Consider the following 22,574-nt stretch of genomic DNA (forward strand, 5'->3'; position numbering starts at 1 on the left):
GAAAAACTATTGGGATATGCTCAGTAATATACGTTTCATCTGATTGACATGGGATGACGTATATACAATTTGGTAAAGCAGAAGTTGATTATGAGATTGGCAACACAATCAACATAAGTACCTGATACAGTTTCCTGAAGAATGGGGGGCTTTGTGTGATTGTCCTTCTAATGCAGCTTTCCTCAACCTGGTACTTCCAGATGTTTTGGACTATAAATCCCATCTTCCCTGCCTACTGGTCATGCTGGTTGGGGCTGACAGGTATTGCAGATGCTGTCATCCAAAACATCTGTCAGGCACCAGGTTGGGGAAGGCTGCTCTAAATGCTTGACATTGGTTTACTATCTGTAGAGTTCAAGGTATACCTTGTACCCATCAGTATCATGCAGCAGTTATAGAAATGGAAGGCTTTTCATGCAGACTCTTCTTACTTCTGCACTTTTTGCTGTTCCTCTCACTATCCTATGCCTAGCCCTGCAATTAGTGTGGTGGGACAAGTGACACAGGGGCACCCCAGTCCAATTCTACTCACACTTTAAAATGGTATTTATTAATAACTAGCTGCATCAGAATGTGGAGGAGGATGCACAACATTCACAATACATATCCTATTGAAAGCAATGCAGTGCAAATCGACTACATCTACACTCTGATGCATGCATGACAATGTGTGCATGTTTGCTTACACATGCAAACCTCCTTAGGTAGATGGGGGGTTGATATTTAAGGAATCAGCATGCAGAATGGTAAAATTCTGGTGGTGAAATACCATCAGGAATATCCCACTCCATCCCTGGTGGATTAATGCAGAGAGCTACAGTGCTTGTGACGGGCTCTGCTAGGGACACAGAATGCATTTGGATACAAAAGAACTTTGGTTAACTACAGAATTATAATGGCTTTACTGTATCTTTAGAACAGAGTCACCAAGTTTTAGTTAGGCAAAATATAGACAATTCAGCTATTCACTGCACTAGTGGGGCAAAATAAGGATAACATCAAGGGGATAGTTAAGACTAATGGTCATGGGTACCTACTAACATCACTGCATATTAATTATTAGACAGGGAACTGTGAAATAACTCAATGGTTACTAATAGATGGTTAGTATCAATACACATCCTTTTCAATTTTACAAATGCATATTTCTGAAATGGAAAGCAATGACTGAAGATTGTTCAGATATACCTTGCCCATAACAGATTTCATTACCTCTTACGGATAGAGAGCTCTAGAAATATGGACAATTTATAAAAAAAACTATGAGCAGCTGACAACTCTGCTGTAGACAACTAATGTCAACTGATATTATATACACATATCACCTTAATAAAACACAATAAATTGGGGGGAGGGGAATGTGTACAAAAAATGAAACAAATGGTGTAGCAACATTTTTGTTTGTTTCTTGTTATAAAATACCCAAAGAATCCACTCCATTTGGCCAAACCCTCCAAAAACCCCAGTAGCCTTCCTCTGCCTACGAAGACATTGCACAATCACTGTAACGTCCAAATAAGAAATGTGTACTTCCGTCATGTCTCATTTTGTTTTTAATTCTTGAAAAAGTGTAACATTTTGATGAACATTTTTAAATATTCATTGATTTTAGTTAAAGACTGTGGGCTTTACAACTAGAATTGGAATAATAGCTTTTTAACATTTTTCCATGTGTGAAGAGTAGCCATAAGAAATGTGATGTCCTGGCAGACAATTTGTTTCCTTGGTTAAAAAGCGAAACCAAGAACACAGTTTCCACTGTGAGTTGCAGTCGCTGGACTGGCATATTCCAGCCACTGTTCTACACTTTTGCTATTAAAGAATCAGAAGTCAGCATGTGGCTATTGCTTCTCGACATAAAAGTTAATGTCCTTTTTATGTCAGTTTTCCTTAGGGCCAATTGCTGTAGTCATTTCCACTTTAAATAGTAAGAGTTTCAATAGGCACTTCAGTGGAATTAAGAAAAATCTACCACTCTTCCACCATGATGCCAGAAAGCTATCCTTCTTTCAGTGTTGTTGTATCGATAAATTGTAGCTAATAGGCCTGAGGTTGTCTCAGTGTGATTCCAAAGTAATCATAAAAAATAAAAATCCACCAATAAACGAAATAGATAGCCAAGGATGATCCTTCCCCTGACAAATAAGTAAACCAAGATCGACGGGATGATAAATATAGGAGCTTGCTGGGACAGCTGCTGTCTCTTCTAATCAAAGGAATCTTGTCCTATAAAGCTTGTTTATTTTAAAATATGTTGTAAGTTTACATTTCTTTCTCCCCCCTTCCCTCCCCCCCAGCTAAGTAACTTTATCAGGATTATAACTTTCTTCTTCGCCAAACATTTCTGCTAAGACTTTAAAACGTGGTCCCCAGTCACTCAAATAGTCATAATCCTGATCTGCCTCAGTTGCGAGTGAATCTATAGAGCTGAGAGATTCAGCCACAGATCCATTTCCTTCATAAGCGTATGTCGCTAGTGAGTCATAAGGGGGTGCTGAGGGATCTCCATCATTTTCCCTCAGCCTCTGATTTATGAAATCTCTGATATTTGTGTTGTCCTCTGTGGGTGGTCTCGAACGAGGTAAGCAGAGAGCTTCTGGCTTTATATCCCTGCGTATTTTGTTATCCTCAATTGCTTTTGGATTCCTCAGGGCCCCAATGTCGAAGGCCTGAGTGTCCTCTTCGCCGCCTCCTTCATCATCATAATGGATGACGTTGTCTCGGATGTCTTCCTTAGAGGTCATGAGGGTGTCTTTTTTCTTCTGCCGCCTCAGCGCTACATACAGAACCACGATGACTAAGACAAGAGGAGAATGGCAAATTAAGTGCGGAAGGAGCCCAGCTTTCTGCCAATAAACACTGCAGCACATTCTGATTTTTAAGAACTGTCAGGACTGACTCACAGATCACTTTCTTATCTGAGGTACAAAAAGGACCCAAGTTTAAATGGCAAAATGCAGGCCTGGCATCTTCAAGTGCAAATAGCACACATGGATTTCACATTTCCCGGCAACAATGAAATGGGGAGAAGGATCAGATCTATTTTTTTCTGTGTTTAATGGAAATGAAACCTGACCCTTTATTTTGTACAAAGCTTTACGAGCGTTACATCCAATATCAATTACTTTGTGTGTAACCCCACATTTTGATTATTTTGTAATGTATTATGCTACAACAGCATCACTTAATGCACACATACAGATGCACCATATGCAGTTGATGGTGGCATGGTAACATTTTACCATGGTTAAGGTTCTTCTTACCTTTTTTCTGTCTTTAAACTTCTCAGTGCATTGTAGCCAATAGTCCATGCTGATGTAGTATCTTAGTTTGTGCACAACTATTATGTCTTAATATCCACCATCAGCCTTTAATCATATGAAGGAAACAGGCAACCCTGAATACAGGGTCATAAAATCATGAACACCTGGAACACCATGGGGAGGTAAGCACATTCTGGCTTCCTCCAGTGCTTATTGGATTCTTTTGTTCTTTTGTTCAGACTATTTCAGAGTCCAAAATAGCACTGAACACATGATCTCTAGGCTCCATAAGATCCTACGACTCCCATCATCTTTGATCTTTGGTCACCTGAAGGGCACCAAGTTGGGGAACACTATACTAATGAGTTTTAATGCAATTATTGTCCACTTCTAACCTATGCTCATGTTTAAGTATACACAACATTTAGCACATTGTCCCTTTTTATGCTAGTGGTCCTCAAACAGAATAGCCCATTATGTGAATGGATTTTTGTAAAATTTCTGGGGGATCCAGTGGAGTCTGCAGAATCCATCAAACTCATTTCCAGAGCATCCAAGGTTCTGTACATGGTATTTAAGGAATCCTTCTGAGCCTGTCCTATATGACTGTGCTCAGGAAAACTCCCAGCCCCCAAACCAGCTTATAGTATCTGTCTTCAGGAAGCTTCCCAGCACAGCTGAGGGTCAGAATAAGCCAGAATACTATGTGATGTCAGTGAGTTTTCTTTTATATAAAAGGAGAATTACTAACCTAGAAGTATAACAATGCACAACAAGATTGCAATCAAGGCCCCCGTGCTGAGTCCAACTGGCAGGAAGATTGCCTCAACATTGCATGAGAGGATGGTACCATCAGAGTCACATCTGCAAACCCGGATTGTCATTGTGTTTGTACTGCTTTGTATAGGGTAACTGCTATCTTCTATCACAACTGGAAGGAAATACAGCTCTTGCTGCCGACGGCTATACCCGCTTCTCCTGGCTACAATTCCAGCTGTGTTGTCTAAAAAAGAAGAACACTCCAGATAAGGTTATTGTTCTCTCCTTAATTTCATGAGTGAGAAATAACAAAACAATGAGAAACGATGGCTGGAGTTAGACTTTAGCTGCCACTGAAAGCAATAGTCCTTTATCTCCCCCCTCTTCCCCAGTCACATCAAGGAATACCAAATGTATCATGCCACATCATCATGTTGCAAGTTTCTCCATCTTCATGTGAAGCAGCCAATAAGATGGAATGAGGCCCAGGAACATTTGCAGTGGGTTGCCATCATGTCATGCATTCTGTGCTGCTAGGCATTTTGGGGATTGGAAGGAAGCTAATGCTTCCAATGTCAATCTCACATGTGGATGTACCTTAACACTTCAGTCCTGGACTTTTTCAGGTTCAAGAATCAGTATCATTTGTTTGCTCCATCATTACCCAGTGTCACATTGAAATCAGCTGCAAGATAATGCAATCCTCCCTGCTCTTCCCTGGGTAAATTGAATTATTGTGACTCTTGTGCTCATAAATCCATCTGAGTTTGACAGCAAGCTTGTCAAAGTGCAGAAAAAGGAAGAAGTAAAAGAATGGGGCACCACATGAATATGGAATGTTATCTTTCCCATATATCTTGTTTTTCCGCAGGTCTGCATGGATGTCCTTCATCTGCTGGGGCTGTCATTCTTTTCTCCTATGGGAAGGGAAATATGTCTTTCTTGTGTTGCCAATTTCCACTGGAGGTACCTTAAAAAGGTAGGAAACCTTCCCCAACCCATCACCTGCTTCAGAGGAGATGATTAAGAAAAGTCCCACCAGAAATCAAATTAGACACTCGATACCATTAGTACATTTGCCAGTAATTTCTAATTAAGGTGAGTGCAGGCCTCCATGGGCAGCATTTCTGCCACTCTCCTCAGTAGGAGCTGGTTATCGCTGCTTTCCCCTGAATCAAAGAAACTCAATGAGGAAGAAAACCGACGTAAAGATTAAAAGGATTAAGTAAAAAGTGAGATTAGAAACCAATTTGCTGGCAGGTTTGATTGGGATTGCCTGCGGTGCTCTCTCCTGCCTTATTATCTCTCCAACACACTCTGTTCACAGCATCTTCCACAACATTACATGGTTCTCTCTACTGGATGTTTTCTTTTGCTTCCCTCTTTAAATACTGCTGCAAAAGAATTGAGAGATGAAGTGACAGATCCTGTTTCCGTGTAGATAGGCTCAGTTCCCAGTGGAGCCATCAGTTATTGAGTATCTGAAGACAAGTGTTGTTTTTAGGGGAAAGTTAGCTGGTAGATCTTACGGCATTATAAGCAGGCCTTGTGCAGTTTTCAGCCCAATTAGGCTAGAGCAGCCTTTGCCAACCTGGTGCCCTCCAGATGTTTTGAACTGCAACTCCGATCAGGCCCAGCTTGCATAGCCAATGGTCAGGAATGATTAGAGTTGTAGTTCAGCAGCATATGGAGGTCTCAGGTTGATGTGCATTTGCCGCTATATCCATATAACTTATCATAGCTACCTTCAAATTCTAGGTAGGTAGGCAGGCACATACTTTGCAAAGAGTGGGCTAGAATATATGAATTTAAGCAATTTCAGATCCTTTTTTTTAAAGGCCAAGTCCAATTTAGAATGGACTCAGCGGGTTCAGGCTCCTAAAATTTGCTTTCCACTACCCTACAGTTGAGCTTCATCCTTTACTACTAATAACAGATGTATAATCCAAGTGTTAATTGGTTGTATGGTGCTCAGCAACTGTCAGATTCACACCACCATTCAAAATGAAAAAGAAATTGATCAGGTCAGGAGCCATATGGTTGAGGTGGTTTTCAATGTGAGTCCAGGAGACCCTGATGCTCTGTTGCAGGAATGTCCAACAAAGTGCCTTCCAGACATTGCTGGACTACAGCTCTTATCAACCCTGACTACTGGCCCTACTGGCAGGGGCTGATAGGAGCTGAGAGTCCAACAACATTTGTAGGGAACCATGTTGGCTACCCCTGCTCTTTGTAACCCTTTACAACTTGTGACCCAGCAAGCCATACACAGCCCACCAGTCATGTATGTTGGCCTCCTTAAGAGCTCCACTGTCCCAAATATTGTGGGATGCATGAAGAATTCAGTCTTTGTGACTTTTGTTATGAAATGACCTGATACATGCCTTCCAGTCTGCTATGCTTGTCAGAACATAGCTATCCATAGGATCCCATGCTTCCCTGAAGGTTGTGAGACATTTCTTGATTCAAAAACCATATTAAAATGAATGTTAAAAGATGTATTTTGAGATAAAATATGTGTAGAAATGTAGTTTGAGGGGAAAATGTATTTAGAAATGCATAGTTTGAGATATTTGCGTACACATTTAAATGCAAACTTTTATGCAGGTTTTTTAATGTAGATCAATACAGAAACAGGGCAGATCAATACAGAAACATGTGGAAGTCAGATGGGGTGGGAAAAGACTGATTCATCCACCTGTAAAGGCTAATATATGTAGTTGGTGAGCTGTATTCAACTGGGAAGTGTCACAATATGTGCAGGTCACCTCTAAAGCACATTCTTTTTTTTGTGAAGAAATGCTGTGGCTAATATGTGCCTTTCTCATAGGTGCCATCTAACTGAATTGAAAAAAATTGTTTTAGCCTTAAGGATGAAATATATCTTAGATTATGAAATCACAGAATGGATTGACATGTGATTCTGCAGGACCCCAACTCGCTCCTCTCTGATCTTCCGCTATGTCCATCCAGGCTCTTGATAAGTTTAGTAAATGTCACATATCCACTTAGGGTTAAGAAAGTTACTTGAGTGTAAGTCTGAACAGCTATCCTTCAGTTATTTAAAACCTAAGGTGGTTGTTTTGGCAGAAATACTCCCAAATATCTTCACTTGGATAGTTCTCCTCCTCCTCCTCCTTCTCCCTCCTTTATTTGGGGTGCTTCATCATGATGCTAGAGCTGTGACTGATGGAACCCCCCCATATTTTTGTCTATGAAGTGGTGGATCCCAACATCTTTTATCTATAAAGCACTGCTTCCATCTCAATTGAGCAACATCTGAAAAACAATTACATATTAAAACAGCTCACTGTGACACACATAAACAGAATGCTGTAGGCACAAGAGTAACTGAACAAAATAATTGGCACCATCATCATCTAAAGTAGAACCTTACTTCTGAAATCATGGACTGTGAAATTTGGCTTTGTGGACACCTCAGGCGAGAGTCGAAAGGAGAATCTTTGCCCAGCAGGTGACAAATCCTTGTCTACTGCACCGACAATCTGAATTACCTAAAACCACAATGGAATAAAATTTCAGCGCACATCTCTATATGAAAACAAAAACCTTAATTTCATAATCATATCATAATATTATAATTGGGACATAAGACAGCAAACCGAAACACAGGTTGGCAGAAAAATAGGGGCTTCACTAGGATATCTCCACAAACAGATAAACTCAAAATAAAAAAGCCTTACACTAACAATGGCTGCTGTCTTCAAAGCCTCTGTAGCTATTGGCTGCAAGATTTCTGATGTTGGCTAATTGGAAATGAACACCCTGTAGTCAGTTGGTTCAGTTGTCAAAGTCTTATGAAATGTTCATGACCATACAACTGCTCAACTGATCAACTCTGTGTGAATGTTGAGTGTGTATGAGAGGGAAGTGTGAATGGTGCTTGTCAGCAGTGTATAGATCTGAATATTGTATATGACCCATGCAAGCGGGTGTGTGAGAGAGTGACGTGGAAAGGATGCAGAAAAATATTATGAACACACATTCTTGGATTTTTGCAGTGTTCCACTTGGCTAAACGTATTTATTCATTGTAGCAGTTTCAGAATTTGCTTCCTGATTTTTTTCTGTTGTCATAGTGCTGCTGTATCTTTCAAAAAGCAGATATATGCAGCTATTAGGGGTACTTCTTGAAACAAAAGACCAAGCTGTCCCCTCTTACTATTTGAGCAGGAACACATCCTCAAAAACTGATATTTGGAATAGCAGATTAAAGCTCATCAAGTATTAATGTTCATAACATTGCATTCATTTTCTTTTTTAATTCCACTTTTTCAAGCAAGAGCTATAAAGTCCTTGCATAAAGCTTCTCTACTTTTTCCCATATAAGCAAATGGTTTCCAGTGAAGAAATGACATGGTTTGGCTATTTCTGTTTTGTTTTTGGTTGTGAAATTATTTATTTCTGTTTTAGAGTCTGTTTTTTCCAGGAGGTCCAAAGGCTCAGCAGAAACCTAAAAAAAGAAGCCTAAAAAAATGGGAAACAATTTTTTTTTTACAAAACTCTAGTTTCCTTCTGATTGGTCAAGAACTTGAAAGGGGAACCTGAGTTAATGTAAGGAAAACTTTTTTGTCAGTGTTAGAGTGCTGCTGAGAAGAAGAACGAGCCAGGAGAGAGTGCTGCAGAGGACTCAGATTCCAAGAACAGAAGAAGCTGAACTGAGAGGACTGGAAGCTGTACTACAAATGAACTAGGATGAGGTGAAAGTGCTTTATTGCTTTTTTAAAGCAGAGGAACAGTCAAGTCTAGTCATAGATGGATGTGTTGTCAAATGTTCTTTTCATGTCCTAATTGCTCTTATGGTTAAGTGTTAAAACTGTTTTAAAATGGGGGGAGGAGTTTCTTTAGAAAAGAATGTTTCCAAAAATTGCTTAAACTGCTGCCTTTCAAAAAGCTTTACTGAAACCTTAATTTTTTGCTTGTTTAACTTTGCTATGATGCCTTGTTGTTGTTGTTTTTACCCCATACCTAATTGCCTTACCACCCTGCCCAGTACAGTGAGCTGACCAGGTCCATAAGTAAGTTACAGAGGTTAAAAGGCTGGAGACAGCCAGGAAACAAAGAGTTCCACTTGGTGGGAGTGGTGAGGTTCATAGGAGGGGCTGGGTTAGCAGCTTTGCTCAATCTCCATCCCCTCTTATGGTGCAGGCGACAGTCTGTGTTGTCACATTGCCACTCACTCCTAAAGGGAAAAATAAAATGCTGCACTTCAGGACAATGTTGTAGTGGGGCAAAACCTATACACCACCCCATGACATCCAATTTTTTCCTCTCCAAAAATATTGATATTAACAGGGAAATATCAATATTTTTAAAAGAGGTATTGATAAATGAAAGGAAATATTGTCAACATTATTATTCTTAATATCGATATTTAAGGGCATTTTCAAAATTTTTGAAAATAGCTCTGGAAAATCACTACACAAAAATCTAATCCACAACTACAGAGAATAAGCAAATTAATGGAAAATTTGTTACCAGTTCCAAACTGGGCAGAGTTCTAGCACATCCCGTGTGCGTGTGTGTGTGTGTGTGTGTGTGCAGCTTTCACACATATACTGCCCATAAAAATGATGGATGTTTTACTAATCTATATATAAAAGGCATCTTCTAGTCTTATGTAGAAAAGGCTCTTCCATGTCTTGGTTACTTTGTGGACACACACATACAGATCAGAACAGGGCCAGAAGATAAATGTGACACCAGTCTTTAAACAACTGCACTGGCTGCTGGTACATCACCAAGCCCAGTTCAAGGTGTTTGTTTTAACTTATAAAGCCCTAACCTAGCCTGACCACTGTTGTTCACGCACTGGTAACCTCCAGGCTGGATTACTGTATTGCGCTCTATGTGGGGCTGCCCTTGAGGTTAGTCCGGAAGCTGCAGCTGGTGCAAACTGCAGTGGCGAGACTGCTCCCTGGAGCAGGGTATCACCAACATATCACCCTGCTACTGAAAGAATTGCACTGGATGCCCATTTGCTACTGGGCCAAGTTCAAGGTTCTAGTTTTGGTGTACAAAGACCTAAACAGCTCAGGACCAGGATACCTGAAAGACCATCTTATCCCTTACATACCCAGTCGATCACTGTGCTCTGCAGGTGAGGGCCTCCTGCAGATACCATCTATCAGGAGGTTCGTTCTGTACAATATAGGAAACGGACCTTTAGTGTGGCGGCACCTACCCTGTGGAATTCCCTCCCTTTGAATATTAGGCAGGCGTCATCTCTGCTATCTTTTCGGCGCCTTTTGAAGAATTTTCTTTTTCAACAAGCCTTTAAGTTGAGACCTATCCCAGTCTGTGTCTGTGTCAGAACTCCTTGATATGTTTTTTAATAATGTTTTTAACCCTTTTTTTAAAAAGTTTTTAAAATGTTTTTAACGCTGTTTTGTCTTAATGTATTTTAAGATTTGTTTTTATGTTGTTTTAAAGTGTTTTTAGTGCCTTGTTTGCCACCCTGGGCTCCTGCTGGGAGAAAGGGTGGGATACAAATTAATTAATTAATTAAATAATAATAATAATGAATAAACAGATGAGGGCCCAATTCCTGGAGGAGCACCTCCTACCATATTGCCGTGCCTGAAGCATGAGAACAGCTAGACAAGGACTAGTGGTAATACCATCTTTAAATGAGGTCAGAGATGCTGTAACCTATCAGAGGGCTTTCGCAGCACCTCTGGCTTTGGCCCACCCTCCCCTTAAGATTAGGCTGGTACCACATTTATCCAACTTTCAGTTCCATCTGAAGACCTTCCTCTTCTGCCAGGCATTTGAAATGGGAGGCAGATGTGAAATACAGTGACAATTTTATATTTTCATAATTTTTTTTCTTGTTTGCTTGTATTTTAGATTGCTGTTACCCACCCTCAGGTCATTTAGGATGAAGGGTGGGATAGAAACTGTATACATAAAAATAAAATAAAAGGTGCAGTTGTTTCCCATAACAGCAGTTTGAGCTGGTCTTTCCCTGTAGGAAGAAACCAGCCCAGGGAGGTAATCCCTAAAGGTACCAACTAGGAACGTGCTAGAATTCTGCCTAATTCCGATTTGGTACAAAATTTTCCATTAATTTGCTTATTCTCAATCATTGAGGACCAGATAGCAAATTTCCACAGCTGATTTTGAAAATGGACTTAAAAAAAAATCCACCTCTAAAATATTGATTTCAAGAATGATAATTTATTGGTATTTCCTTTATCAATATTTCCTTTTAAAATATTGATATAAATATCAATTGTTTTCCAAGCAAAAAAAATACAGATTGGTAAAGCAGTGGCAATAGGATAAAGAACAAAGTTGAATTGATGCCAGCCTGTTAGGTTGATGGAATGCTTTCGAAGTGGCACAGGCCAACGGATCCCATCCCTAGTACCAATATCTGCCTGGGACATGATTAGTGGGCATGACATTAGCACAATGAAGACTGCCAATCCTCCATTCATTTCAACCTCTTCAGTCAGCCTTGAGTGAAGGCTAAGCATTAAGGACTATAGCCTGTCAGGTTAGTTCACTCTGTCACATGACATGGGCTTCCTCCTCATCCCTGCTCTGAGAACATAGCAGAGATGGGGTGGCAGCATGCCAGCCTCCTTCAGCACATGCGTGCACAGTTGTCAGTCTCTAGAGACTGTTGACACTTTGATCATCTCAGACATTTGCTGTAGCATATCTGTATATTACATGCCTCACATAAACAAATGTTGTAAAGGGGCTCTTTTAAGGAGCTTCCATGGGCAGTTATTTAAAATCAGTTAGTGTCTGTAGCGAGGAGATCAAGAAAATATTTTTGTTCCATAGGTAGAGTAATTCAAGTAACAGAACTGTTGGGGCTGCAAATCTCATCTCCTATGGGCAATAGCATTGAATGATATGATATAAAAGTTATAGCCTGGAGCCTTGAAACTCTCCATTTGATTCTGCAAAGCTTATAAGCAGGACTATATAGTAGAATATAACAGGCCAGAATTTTTTGCCTTTATTACCATTGAGCAGCACCTCAAGAAAACTAGAGTTTGAGTGAACTGATAATGGCTGGTGAAAGGTAGGGGGATGTGTAGCGGGGTTAGCAGAATTTACACTTGTAGTATATTTTATGTTCATATTTCAGGTCTGCTAACATTTTGCTTGCTCATCCTGGCAAGGAAATTGCTGTCTTTTATGAGTATTGTTCCCAGGCAAGGAACTTACAATTATACTGCCTAACTTCAGTGGATCCCTGGAGGCCAACTACATATTGTGGTTGAATACATCTTTTGGAGTCGCAGTTAATTTGCAGAACAGTCACTGCACTATCCATTAAGGTGTCCACCATACCAAAAATACAGTTATCAAATAGAAGCCTGAATGACTGTTCACCCACCAAGCTAAATGTAGCCTACTGCCCATATATTGTAGCCTGCCAGGTGCTGGACATACCCCTCTGTTTTTTGCAGTGCGAGGCAGGCAGCTAAACCAGGAGGTTTACTGAGCCTTTGATGGGTTACCACACATAACTAGTGGCTTGTGCTTGGCTTGGTGGGTCACAGGGTATGCCTGCCTGGTCAAACAAATGCAGTTGTATGCCTGTGGCTAATGGGATGAGCTGAAACCTAGAAAGTTCAAATATCATCCCAGCCACAAATTCTCTAGGTAGCCTTAGACAAGACATTATTCCCTTTGCTTCAGCACCCAATGTGTAAAATAGGAATAGGATAATGCTAGCCAGCTTCTCAGGGTTGTTGTTAGCATTGCCTAGATAACAATGGCAACAATTATTTATATTGTGAGTTGCTCCAAGCACACTCCTTTCTTCAGAAAGACATCCAAGATGTAAATAAGTAAAATAAAATAATTTAAGTACTCAAGGAATGCCATACAAATAGTTATTCCTAAACTAGCTTTTGTTATTGGTTTACCACTGTACATGACCACAATAATTCACCGTGACTAAATACAGATCTAACAATAAAAAGGAGTAAAGTACCTGTCCTGGCCTTGCATTTTCACACACATAAGACTCATAGGGCACTGCAATTTCAGGAGGAAATTCATTGACATCTAGGACATTTATGATGACATTGACCTTGCTGGTTAATAGTGGATTGCCTATTAAGAAAAATAAATAAAAAGAAATTAGGCAATATTTGTAGTATCTCAAAACAACATTATATATCTGGCATAAAGCATTGAAAGTTGTAATTACGGATATTTCTTGTCCTTTTATACTGGTCTGGCAAATTACTCACACAAGAGGGGTTGTACCTTACAATTATGTAAAGGCTGGGTGGAGGACACAGCAATATTATTTATTTATTTATTTAAAGTGTTTCTATCCTGCCCTTCTACTCCATAATAGGGCACCGAGGGTGACTCACAATAAAATCATGCACAATAAAAAAAACACAAAACATTAAAATAGATAAAAAATACATAAAATACAGTTAAGAAAGACAATGGAGTAATATTAAAAGGGACTAAAGAGGTAAAACTAAAAAAGGGGGGGAAATAAAATCAGTTTCAGCTAGTCCCTCCCAAAGGCTCTCTGGAATAAAATGGTTTTCAGGAGTCTCCAGAACACCATCAGGGAAGGAGCAGAGTGGGCTTCCTGGGATAGGGTGTTCCAGAGCTTGGGGGCCTTAGCTAAAAAGCCTCTCTTCCATGTGCCTGCCAGTCTAATATCTTTCATTCTAGGCACACAGAGGAGAATAGAGGCAGCTGATCTTAAATCATGGGCAGGTACATATGTGTGTAAGCAGTCCCTCAGGTACATTGGTTGAAGGCCGATTGGGGCTTTAGAGATCAAAACCAGCACTTTGAATTGGACCCAGAAACAAATTGGGAGCCAGAGGTGTTGATAAAGAACAGGGGTGATATGATCCCCACACCATGATCCAATTAACATTCTGGCTGCTGCATTGTTTGCATAGAAACATCTAACACTTGCCCCCTATGGCATGAAATATGCATTGCAATAAGCAAGATCTGGAAAAATAGTTACAATATATAAGTTCTAGGTTCATGCACAGACATCTTGTTTCCTGTGTAGAATTCAACAACACCTGGAATCTATAAGTTAATTCCAAACATATAGAGAAATCCAAATCCTCCTTACATGGGTCTGGGTGTGAGTGGAATGAGCAGAGGTGTGCCCAGCTCTCCTAGTTAAGCCAGCCTCCTGTTGTTGCTGCCAGAGTGACACAAGCATCCTTTGGCACCAGCTTCTACCTTCAGCCCACCAAATGTATGGGTGGCTTGCTGACAAGATTTCTGCTGATGGGATCCATTGGAGATTCTTGAAATAGAGCATTCTGATGGTGAGGAGGAGGCAAGGCTGGGCTGAGCTGGCCTGGGATCCACAGGATACTGAGCTCATCTCACTGCCATCATGTATGGCATTGACCCCAATCTGGGCATGATCATCCTCCCCAACTTTCTGCCACAGCCACTGTGAGTGATAGGACTCTGGATGTAGCTGTGACTCTGTTGCTCCATAAAGCTCCTCCAGTGAGCAGAGGTTAAGATTGTACTGTAAGTTAGCTGAATTTATGTTGAAATCAGTGTGAATAGTTAGGCATCACTAAGGCTGTAAGGCTAACCTCAGTTGCCTGAGACTCTAGGAATAAGCTCAATTGAATTCAGTGGGACTTACTTCTGAGTAGACATAGTTAGGTTTGCAGCCTAAATTAAGTCCCACTGATTTCAATATAAGCTGTACAACTGACAGTTAAGATCTAAGCCTATGTGCAACTATGTGTATAGATCCTAAGCACTCAATCTACTATCCTTGTTCTGGCTGATGGGATTGTGCAATGACTTGGGTCACACATAACATCCCAGAAAGGAAGAAGGGCATGTGCTCAGGGCTCCATCTTCCATTACACTGAATATAGACCCTATGTGCAGGAATCTATCTTTGCTAGATATTCTAAAAATGAAATCAATGCTCAGCTGGAACGTGGTCCTATAATATTTGCATTGTTTTGTCCAACTTTCCTCTTAGGTAAATCACATGTGTCTGTGTTGTACCACTCTGGACCACAGGCTGAGATTTGTGAGTGAACACTCTTTTATACAAAAAACAAACAAAACAACAACCAAAAAACACTTCACACAGATAGCTGACATGTCAAGTGGAAGGCTAGGCTAGAATACTACTGTAATACCAAATGGATTGGGTCTTACTGAAATATGTAGAATACAGCAATTGCCCCTTTAATGCCCTACCTGGAGCCTAAATAAGGGTCTGAACCTGCTTAATAATATGATTTTATATGATACTAGGGGAGCTCTGCTCCCTTGCTTGCCAAAACCTGCTTGCTGCTCTTGCTCTGCTTGCCCACAACTGCTACTGTTAAGATCTAGAAAGGGAATCTCCCAGTAGCTGAATGGTGAAGTATTATCTACTCTGTAGTGTTAAGTCTATGCAGTGCTGAAGTCTATCTGTTAGCTGAATAAACCAGGTTTATAGGCATAGCTGGTATCAATTTTCATTGCTTACTAAAAGAACCATTTGTGAGACGAGAGAAAAATTTATGGCAATACAACTGCTCTTTAACACCTATTTTTCTATGTGGAGGGGTTTTTCGACACAGGTATATCAACTGAAAACTAAATCTAGGTTATGATAGAAAATATACAGAATTTTGGGTAGAAGAACTTGGTAAAAACAACACAAAAGAATGTCTGAGCCCTGAAACTATTTTATAATTTTGCTTTTAAAACTATAAAACAGAGTGTTTGAATCTTTATAATGGTATGATATGAGCCCTAGCCACACCTTGCAAAGAAAAATTAATCATTCATCTATAGCTTTGTTTACATTACATAGTCATCATCACTGTCTTTATCAGCGTAAGCTGAACAGCATCTATTCTGGTAGAAAAAAGCCACCTGATCTCTTGAGACTCAAGAGAATCTCAAATCATTCCTAGTAAAGATTATTTGCTTTGAGAGAGTAGCAAGATAAGCATCACCATTTTATCACCAATGATTCCATCTCAACACCACAGATGCTTTTCAGAAAACAACTGTCAAGAGTGCCCTGGGGATGAGACCAGCACAGCTGATCCTGTAGACACCTGCTCTTTACCTTCATCTGAGTTTCCATGGAAAGTGGCGAAGTACAATTTTGTTTGTAGTTTCAGAGAGTTGACAAGAGTCCAGATGGTGGGCTTTATTTGTAACTAGAAATGGGAGGACAATCTTGAAATTTGTCCATATTTGGAAATAAATGTTCAGATTGGGATAACAGGCTATGATGGGAAAGAGCTGAGAAACTCACTTGGAATCAGAGAGTTGGAAGGGAGCTTGGAGGCCATCTAGACCAATCTGCTGCTCAGCGCAGGATCTGCAATGCATGATGCAACTACAGCATTTCTGTTGAAATACCTCTAGCAAAGGAGAGCGCACTACATCTCAAGGCCATCTGTTCCACTGTCAAGCAGCTTATACTGGTAGGAAGTTTCTCCTAATGTTTAGCCAAAATCTGCTTCCCAGCTATTTCTACCCACTGGTTCCAGTCCTGGCCTCAGGCACAATAGTGAACAAATTTGCTTCATCTTTGGTGTGACAGCCCTTCAAATATTTTAAGACCTCTATTTAAATTCATTTAAAATACATGATGTTCATGTAAGACACAAATACCACAATAAAATGAAAGGGTTTTGGGGGGAGGGGATCACATGATTATGTATAATTGTCTATTCGGTGAAAAAAGCAGAGCAAGAGAGACAATATGACATACAGTTGCAGGAACAAATGGTCTGCATCACTGGGATATAGAGAGAGATTAAATCAGAGCATCCACCAAAACTGGAATTTACTAGCAAGATTTCCATATACTTAAATATATTCACAATGTTGAGAGGAAGTGGGCAGAACCCAGCAAAAGCTAGTTGTGACCAAGTCCTACTGGCTAACAGCTCATTACTAATTTCCATTCCATTGGTTTTAGGAGCACTTAGTTATGATGGCGATGGCGATGATGATGATAATGATGGTAGTGGTGGTGGTGGTGGTGGTGGAAGTGTGCCGAGAATGACTAATCAGTCATCACAGTACCCTATAGGCAGAGCTTGGAAGTAACTAGTTACAAGTAACAAATTACTTGTAATTCATTACTTTTTTGAGTAACGAGTGGGTAATTCCTTTACATTTTGATTGTAATAGAACTAGGAGTAATTTTACTACTTTTGTGGAGTAATTGTAACGTTTCCAGAATTACTTTTGGGCATTACTTTGGGGGGGAGCAGGGGAAGTCTTCTGCTCCTCTGATTTGTGGATGAAAATCATGTGCCTCAAACTGGGCTTCTGTGCAGTGTCGCTCTTTCCTCATGCTCTGTGGATGGGGAGGAGGCGGAGAGTGAGACAGGGTGGAGTGGAGAAAACAATTATTTTAAAAAATGGATAGTGGTGGTGAAGAATGGAGTGGAGGGGAAAAGGATCCGGAGGTCAAGAACATGGATAAAGGAGGAGAAAGAGGCAGCAGCAGAATGGAGATAAAGAACTGTGGAGGTGAAAGATGACTCGTGTGTGTGTGTGTGTGTGTGCGTGCGTGTGTGTGTGTGTGTGCGTGTGTGCGTGTGTGCGTGTGTGCGAGAGAGAAAGAGAGAGAGAGAGAGAGAGAGAGAGAGAGAGAATACTGTGTTTGCACTTGGCACACAAAGTGGCCTCCACCTCCCTTTCTGGCTACTGTGCTGCATTTGCAGTATTTTAACTTCTTTGCATTTCAGCGGAAAATGTTTGCTTGAGTGAGTGTCCCTTAGTTGGTGGCAGAGCAGAGTCTGAGAGATGGTTAAGTGACAGAGATTATGCTTGCTGGCTGAGTGGGGGGGTTGCACTCGGTTTGACATGCAAACATCTGAGTAGTGGCCCCAGCCTCCCTCCCCACCACCCTTATTTATTTTATTTATTTATTTTTTAAACTTATATACCGTCCGACTAGCAATAGTTCTCTGGGCGGTGAACATAGATACAATAAAATACAATATAATACAAAACATCAGTCTAAAATCAAATTTCACAGTCTAAAAACAGCAAAGGCTAAAATCAAATTACAAACATTACAATCATTAACAAAAAATTAAAATGCCTCGGAGTAGAGAAAGGTTTTAACCTGGCGCCGAAAGGATGATAGTGTCGGCGCCACGCGAACCTCCTTGGGGAGACTATTCCATAGTTTGGGGGCCACCACTGAGAAGGCCCTTGATCTTGTCACTGCCCTCCGGGCCTCCCTATGAGTCGGGACCCGGAGGAGGGCTTTCATAGCAGACCGTAGTGTACGAGCCGGTTCATAGCGGGAGAGGCGTTCTGACAGATATTGAGGTCCCGCGCCGTATAAGGCTTTATAGGTTAATACCAACACTTTGAATTTGGCCCGGAAGCGTATTGGAAGCCAGTGCAATCAGGCCAAAACAGGTGTTATATGGTCAGACCGCTTCATTCTTGTTAGCAGTCTGGCCGCCGCATTTTGCACCAGCTGTAGCTTCCGAACCGTCTTCAGAGGTAGCCCTACATAGAGCTCATTACAGTAATCCAAACATGAGGTTACCAGAGCATGTACTACTGATGTAAGATCCTCCTTACTCAGGTAGGGACGTAGCTGGGCTACCAATCGAAGTTGGTAGAACGCATTCCGTGCCACAGAGGCTACATGAGCCTCAAGTGACAGGGAAGAGTCAAGAACGACTCCCAGACTACGAACCTGTTCCTTTAGGGGGAGTGTGACCCCATCCAGGACAGGATATGTATCCACCATCTGATTGGAAAAACCATCCACCAACAGCATCTCAGTCTTATCAGGATTGAGTCTCAGTTTGTTAGTTCTCATCCAGTCCATTGTCACGTCCAGGCAACGGTTCAGCACATTGACCGCCTCACCTGAGGAAGATGAAAAGGAGAAGTAGAGCTGCGTGTCATCAGCATACTGGTGACAACGCACTCCAAAACTCCTGATGACCGCACCCAATGGCTTCATATAGATGTTAAAAAGCATGGGAGACAAAACCAAACCCTGCGGGACCCCACATTGGATTACGGTGTCGAGCAATGTTCCCCAAGCACTATCTTCTGGAGACGGCCCGACAAGTAGGAGCGGAACCACTGCCACGCAGTGCCTCCAACTCCCAACTCCGCAAGCCTCTCCAGAAGGATACCATGGTCGATGGTATCAAAAGCCGCTGAGAGATCAAGGAGAATCAACAGAGTTACACTCCCTCTGTCTCTCTCCTGACATAGATCATCAAACAGGGCGACCAAGGCCGTCTCAGTGCCGAAACCGGGCCTGAAACCCGATTGAAATGGATCTAGATAATCGGTTTCATCCAATAGCGCCTGGAGCTGGTCAGCAACCACTCGTTCCAAGATCTTGCCAAGATATGGAACATTTGCCACTGGTCTGTAGCTGCTGAAATCCTCTGGGTCCAGGGAAGGCTTTTTCAGGAGTGGTCTCACTGCTGCCTCCTTCAGACAGTCAGGGACCACTCCCTCTCGCAAGGAGGCATTTATCACTTCCCTGGCCCAGCCAACTGTTCCCTCCTTGCCAGTTTTTATTAGCCAAGAGGGGCAAGGATCTAGTACCGAAGTGGTTGCACGTACCTGTCCAAGCACCTTGTCCACGTCCTCGAACTGAACCGACTGAAACTCATCCAACAAAACATGATAAGACTGTGCACCAGACACCTCACTAGGGTTAACTGCTATAAAATGAGAGTCTAGGTCCCGACGAATGCGTAAGATCTTATGCTGGCAGTGCTCAGCAAACTCATTGCAGCGGGCCACCGAAGTATGTACAGTTTCCTGAAGGCCTAGATGGAGTAGCCCTCGGACAACTCTAAAAAGCTCCGCTGGGTGGGAGAGAGATGCCTTAATAGTGGCGGCGAAATATTGTTTTTTCGCTGCCCTCACCGCTCCTATATACCGCTTGGTGAAAGCACAAACCAGCGTATAGTTGCATTCATCAGGAGTTCGTCTCCATCTCCGCTCAAGCCGCCTCCTATCTTGCTTCATCGCCCTCAACTCTGGAGTATAACAAGGAGCTGAATGAGCTGTGCAAAGGAGAGGGCGCGCAGGAGCGATCGTGTCGACAGCCCGGGCCATCTCCGCATTCCACAGATTAACCAGGGCTTCAACAGGAGCGCCGGTCCTATCAGCCGGAAAATCCCCCAGAGCCCTTTGAAAACCTTCAGGATTCATTAGTCTCTGGGGGCGGACCAATTTAATAGGTCCCCCACCCTTGTGGAGGGAAAAGGTCGTTGAAAGTCTAAACTTCAGCAAGCAGTGATCTGTCCATGACAAAGGGAGAGATGTAAAACTCCCCACATCTAGATCACTATCCCCATGTCCAGTAACAAAAATAAGGTCGAGTGTATGCCCCGATATATGTGTTGGGCCACTAACATATTGGGACAGCCCCATGGTTGTCATGGAGTCCATGAAGTCCTGAGCCGCCCCAGACAAAGTAGCCTCGGCATGAATGTTGACATCCCCCAGTACTAATAGTCTAGGGGATCTCAACAATACCTCCGAGACCACTTCCGTCAACTCAGTTAAGGAAGCCACTGGGCAGCAAGGTGGGCGGTACACCAAAAGGATTCCTAGTCTGTCCCTCTGGCCCAACACAAGGTGCAAACATTCCAGACCAGTAGTTGTATGGACATGGTGCTTGGTGAGTGAGATGGAACTCTTATAGACCACAGCAACCCCACCTCCCCGACCCTCAGATCTACCATGATGCTGAACCAAATACCCCGGTGGGCAGATCTGGGAGAGACTAACTCCTCCCTGTTCGCCCACCCAGGTCTCGGTTATGCATGCCAGATCGGCTGCCTCGTCCATAATCAAATCATGGATGAGGGGGGTTTTATTATGAACCGATCTGGCATTAAAAAGCAGCAGCTGGAGATCTGAGAGTTGGCTGAGAGGACAACCAACAAACCTGCGGGTATGAGAAGGACCGGAACAAGGCACAGCCACAACATGTCTGGGCCGCGTTCCCCTTACCTGGCACGTCCTTCTCATAACACCATACCTTCCTCTGCCCGTCACTATGGCAATTGGGGCCCCCTCATGTCTCCCCGCTAGATGGAAAGATCTCTTCCCCAGGCACATTATAAACTATAAATACAAAAAGAAAAATACAAAAAACTCAAATACATAAAATACACACTCACTCACAACATGCATTCATATAAGCACCCAGAAAGAAAGCAGCAAGAGCAGCAGCCTCTCCTTCCCTTGGGCGATGGTCTCTTCCTCCTGCAGGCACTGGGTCTCCCAGGCCACCTCAGCCAGCCGGCTTATGTATCCCTCCAGAGAGGGACAGGTGGTAAGAATCAGTCCTGGCTGGCTGGGTACCTGGGGCCTGGTCCTGCCAGGCAGAAGTCCCTCAGGGAAGGGTGGTGGAGGTGGTGGTCCCACAGCAGCAGCAGCACAGCAGCAGCAGCAGCAGCACAGCAGCAGCAGCAGCAGCAGCAGCCTCTCCTTCCCTTGGGCGATGGTCTCTTCCTCCTGCAGGCACTGGGTCTTACCAGTGGAGAGACCACCATTGCTATCTTATGAATAAAAATAATTATTCTACTACCTCTGTATGTGTGTGTTCATTTTTAATGTTGTTTTAGGCTACTTAGATGTGCAGCAGCCAAGGCCAGCACCTTGTAGGCGTTCTTTTCTAAGTAACTGAAATGTAATTGTAGTGATTACTTTGGAGGAAAAGTAATCAGTTACTTTCAGAGCAATTGTAATTGTAACGGTAATTACTACTTTTTTGGGCCATGTAACTGTAACTGTGATTTATTACTTTTTAAAAGTAATCTTCCAAGCTCTGCCCATAGGGACTCCAAATTCTCTTAGGAACTCAGTTTTGGATGCCTGCTTCTTTTTGAACCACTGACATGCCGCAAAGACACAAACATATTCCTGAAGAAACTTAATAGAAAAAATGAAAACAATTACACAAACAAAGCTGAGCCATTCAATGGTATTCCATCATGTTGGGAGAACAGATAGTTAGCAACTCCCAATGCTGCAATCTAGTTGGAACTGAGACACTTCTTTATGTGGTTCTAAAAACATATTGATTGAAACACTGGCCCAGAATGAAAGTAGCTCAACCAACTGTAATAGTGGAATACATTATCTTCTCATTAAAATGTTAAAGCACATCTGCACATCTGCACAGACTACAGATTAGTATTGATTCTCTAGAGGCTGAAATAAGCATTCAAAAAGCTGTATGAATTGCTTCTCTGGTCATATTCACACCATACTTTTAAAGCACATGGTTTCCCCCAAAGAATCCTGGGAACTGTAGTTTACCCCTTATAGCTACAATTCCCAGCACCTTAACAAACTTACAGTTCTAAGGTTCTTGGGGGGAAGCCACATGTGGTCAATATATGGTATAGAGGATATGGCCTCTGTTTGATGAATGCAAGGATCATGAGAAACCCCTTTTGATAAAATCCAATTGATTTTACACCCACCATATGAGCCAAAACAAAAAGAACAAACCACATAACAAAGAGAATTTTGGGAACTCCTTCCATTATATGTGATT

The 22,574-nt window shown here is 42.0% G+C and overlaps 1 protein-coding gene across 3 annotated transcripts in view; it reads right to left on the reverse strand.

Moving 5' to 3' along the window:
* Positions 1–2,297: 2,297 nt before the first annotated feature.
* The window catches only part of CDH12 (cadherin 12), a 444,800-nt gene continuing 424,523 nt past the window's right edge, over positions 2,298–22,574 (reverse strand). For all 3 annotated transcript variants that reach the window (XM_061589878.1, XM_061589885.1, XM_061589867.1), the window contains exons 10-13: positions 13,005–13,126; positions 7,420–7,537; positions 4,015–4,266; positions 2,298–2,797 (exon numbers count right to left, since the gene is read on the reverse strand). In XM_061589878.1, the coding sequence (XP_061445862.1) occupies positions 2,298–2,797; positions 4,015–4,266; positions 7,420–7,537; positions 13,005–13,126 (992 nt within the window). The remainder of the gene's footprint in view (positions 2,798–4,014; positions 4,267–7,419; positions 7,538–13,004; positions 13,127–22,574) is intronic.

This window comes from Rhineura floridana, chromosome 1, assembly GCF_030035675.1.
Source record: "Rhineura floridana isolate rRhiFlo1 chromosome 1, rRhiFlo1.hap2, whole genome shotgun sequence".
Classification (NCBI taxonomy): Eukaryota; Metazoa; Chordata; class Lepidosauria; order Squamata; family Rhineuridae; genus Rhineura; species Rhineura floridana.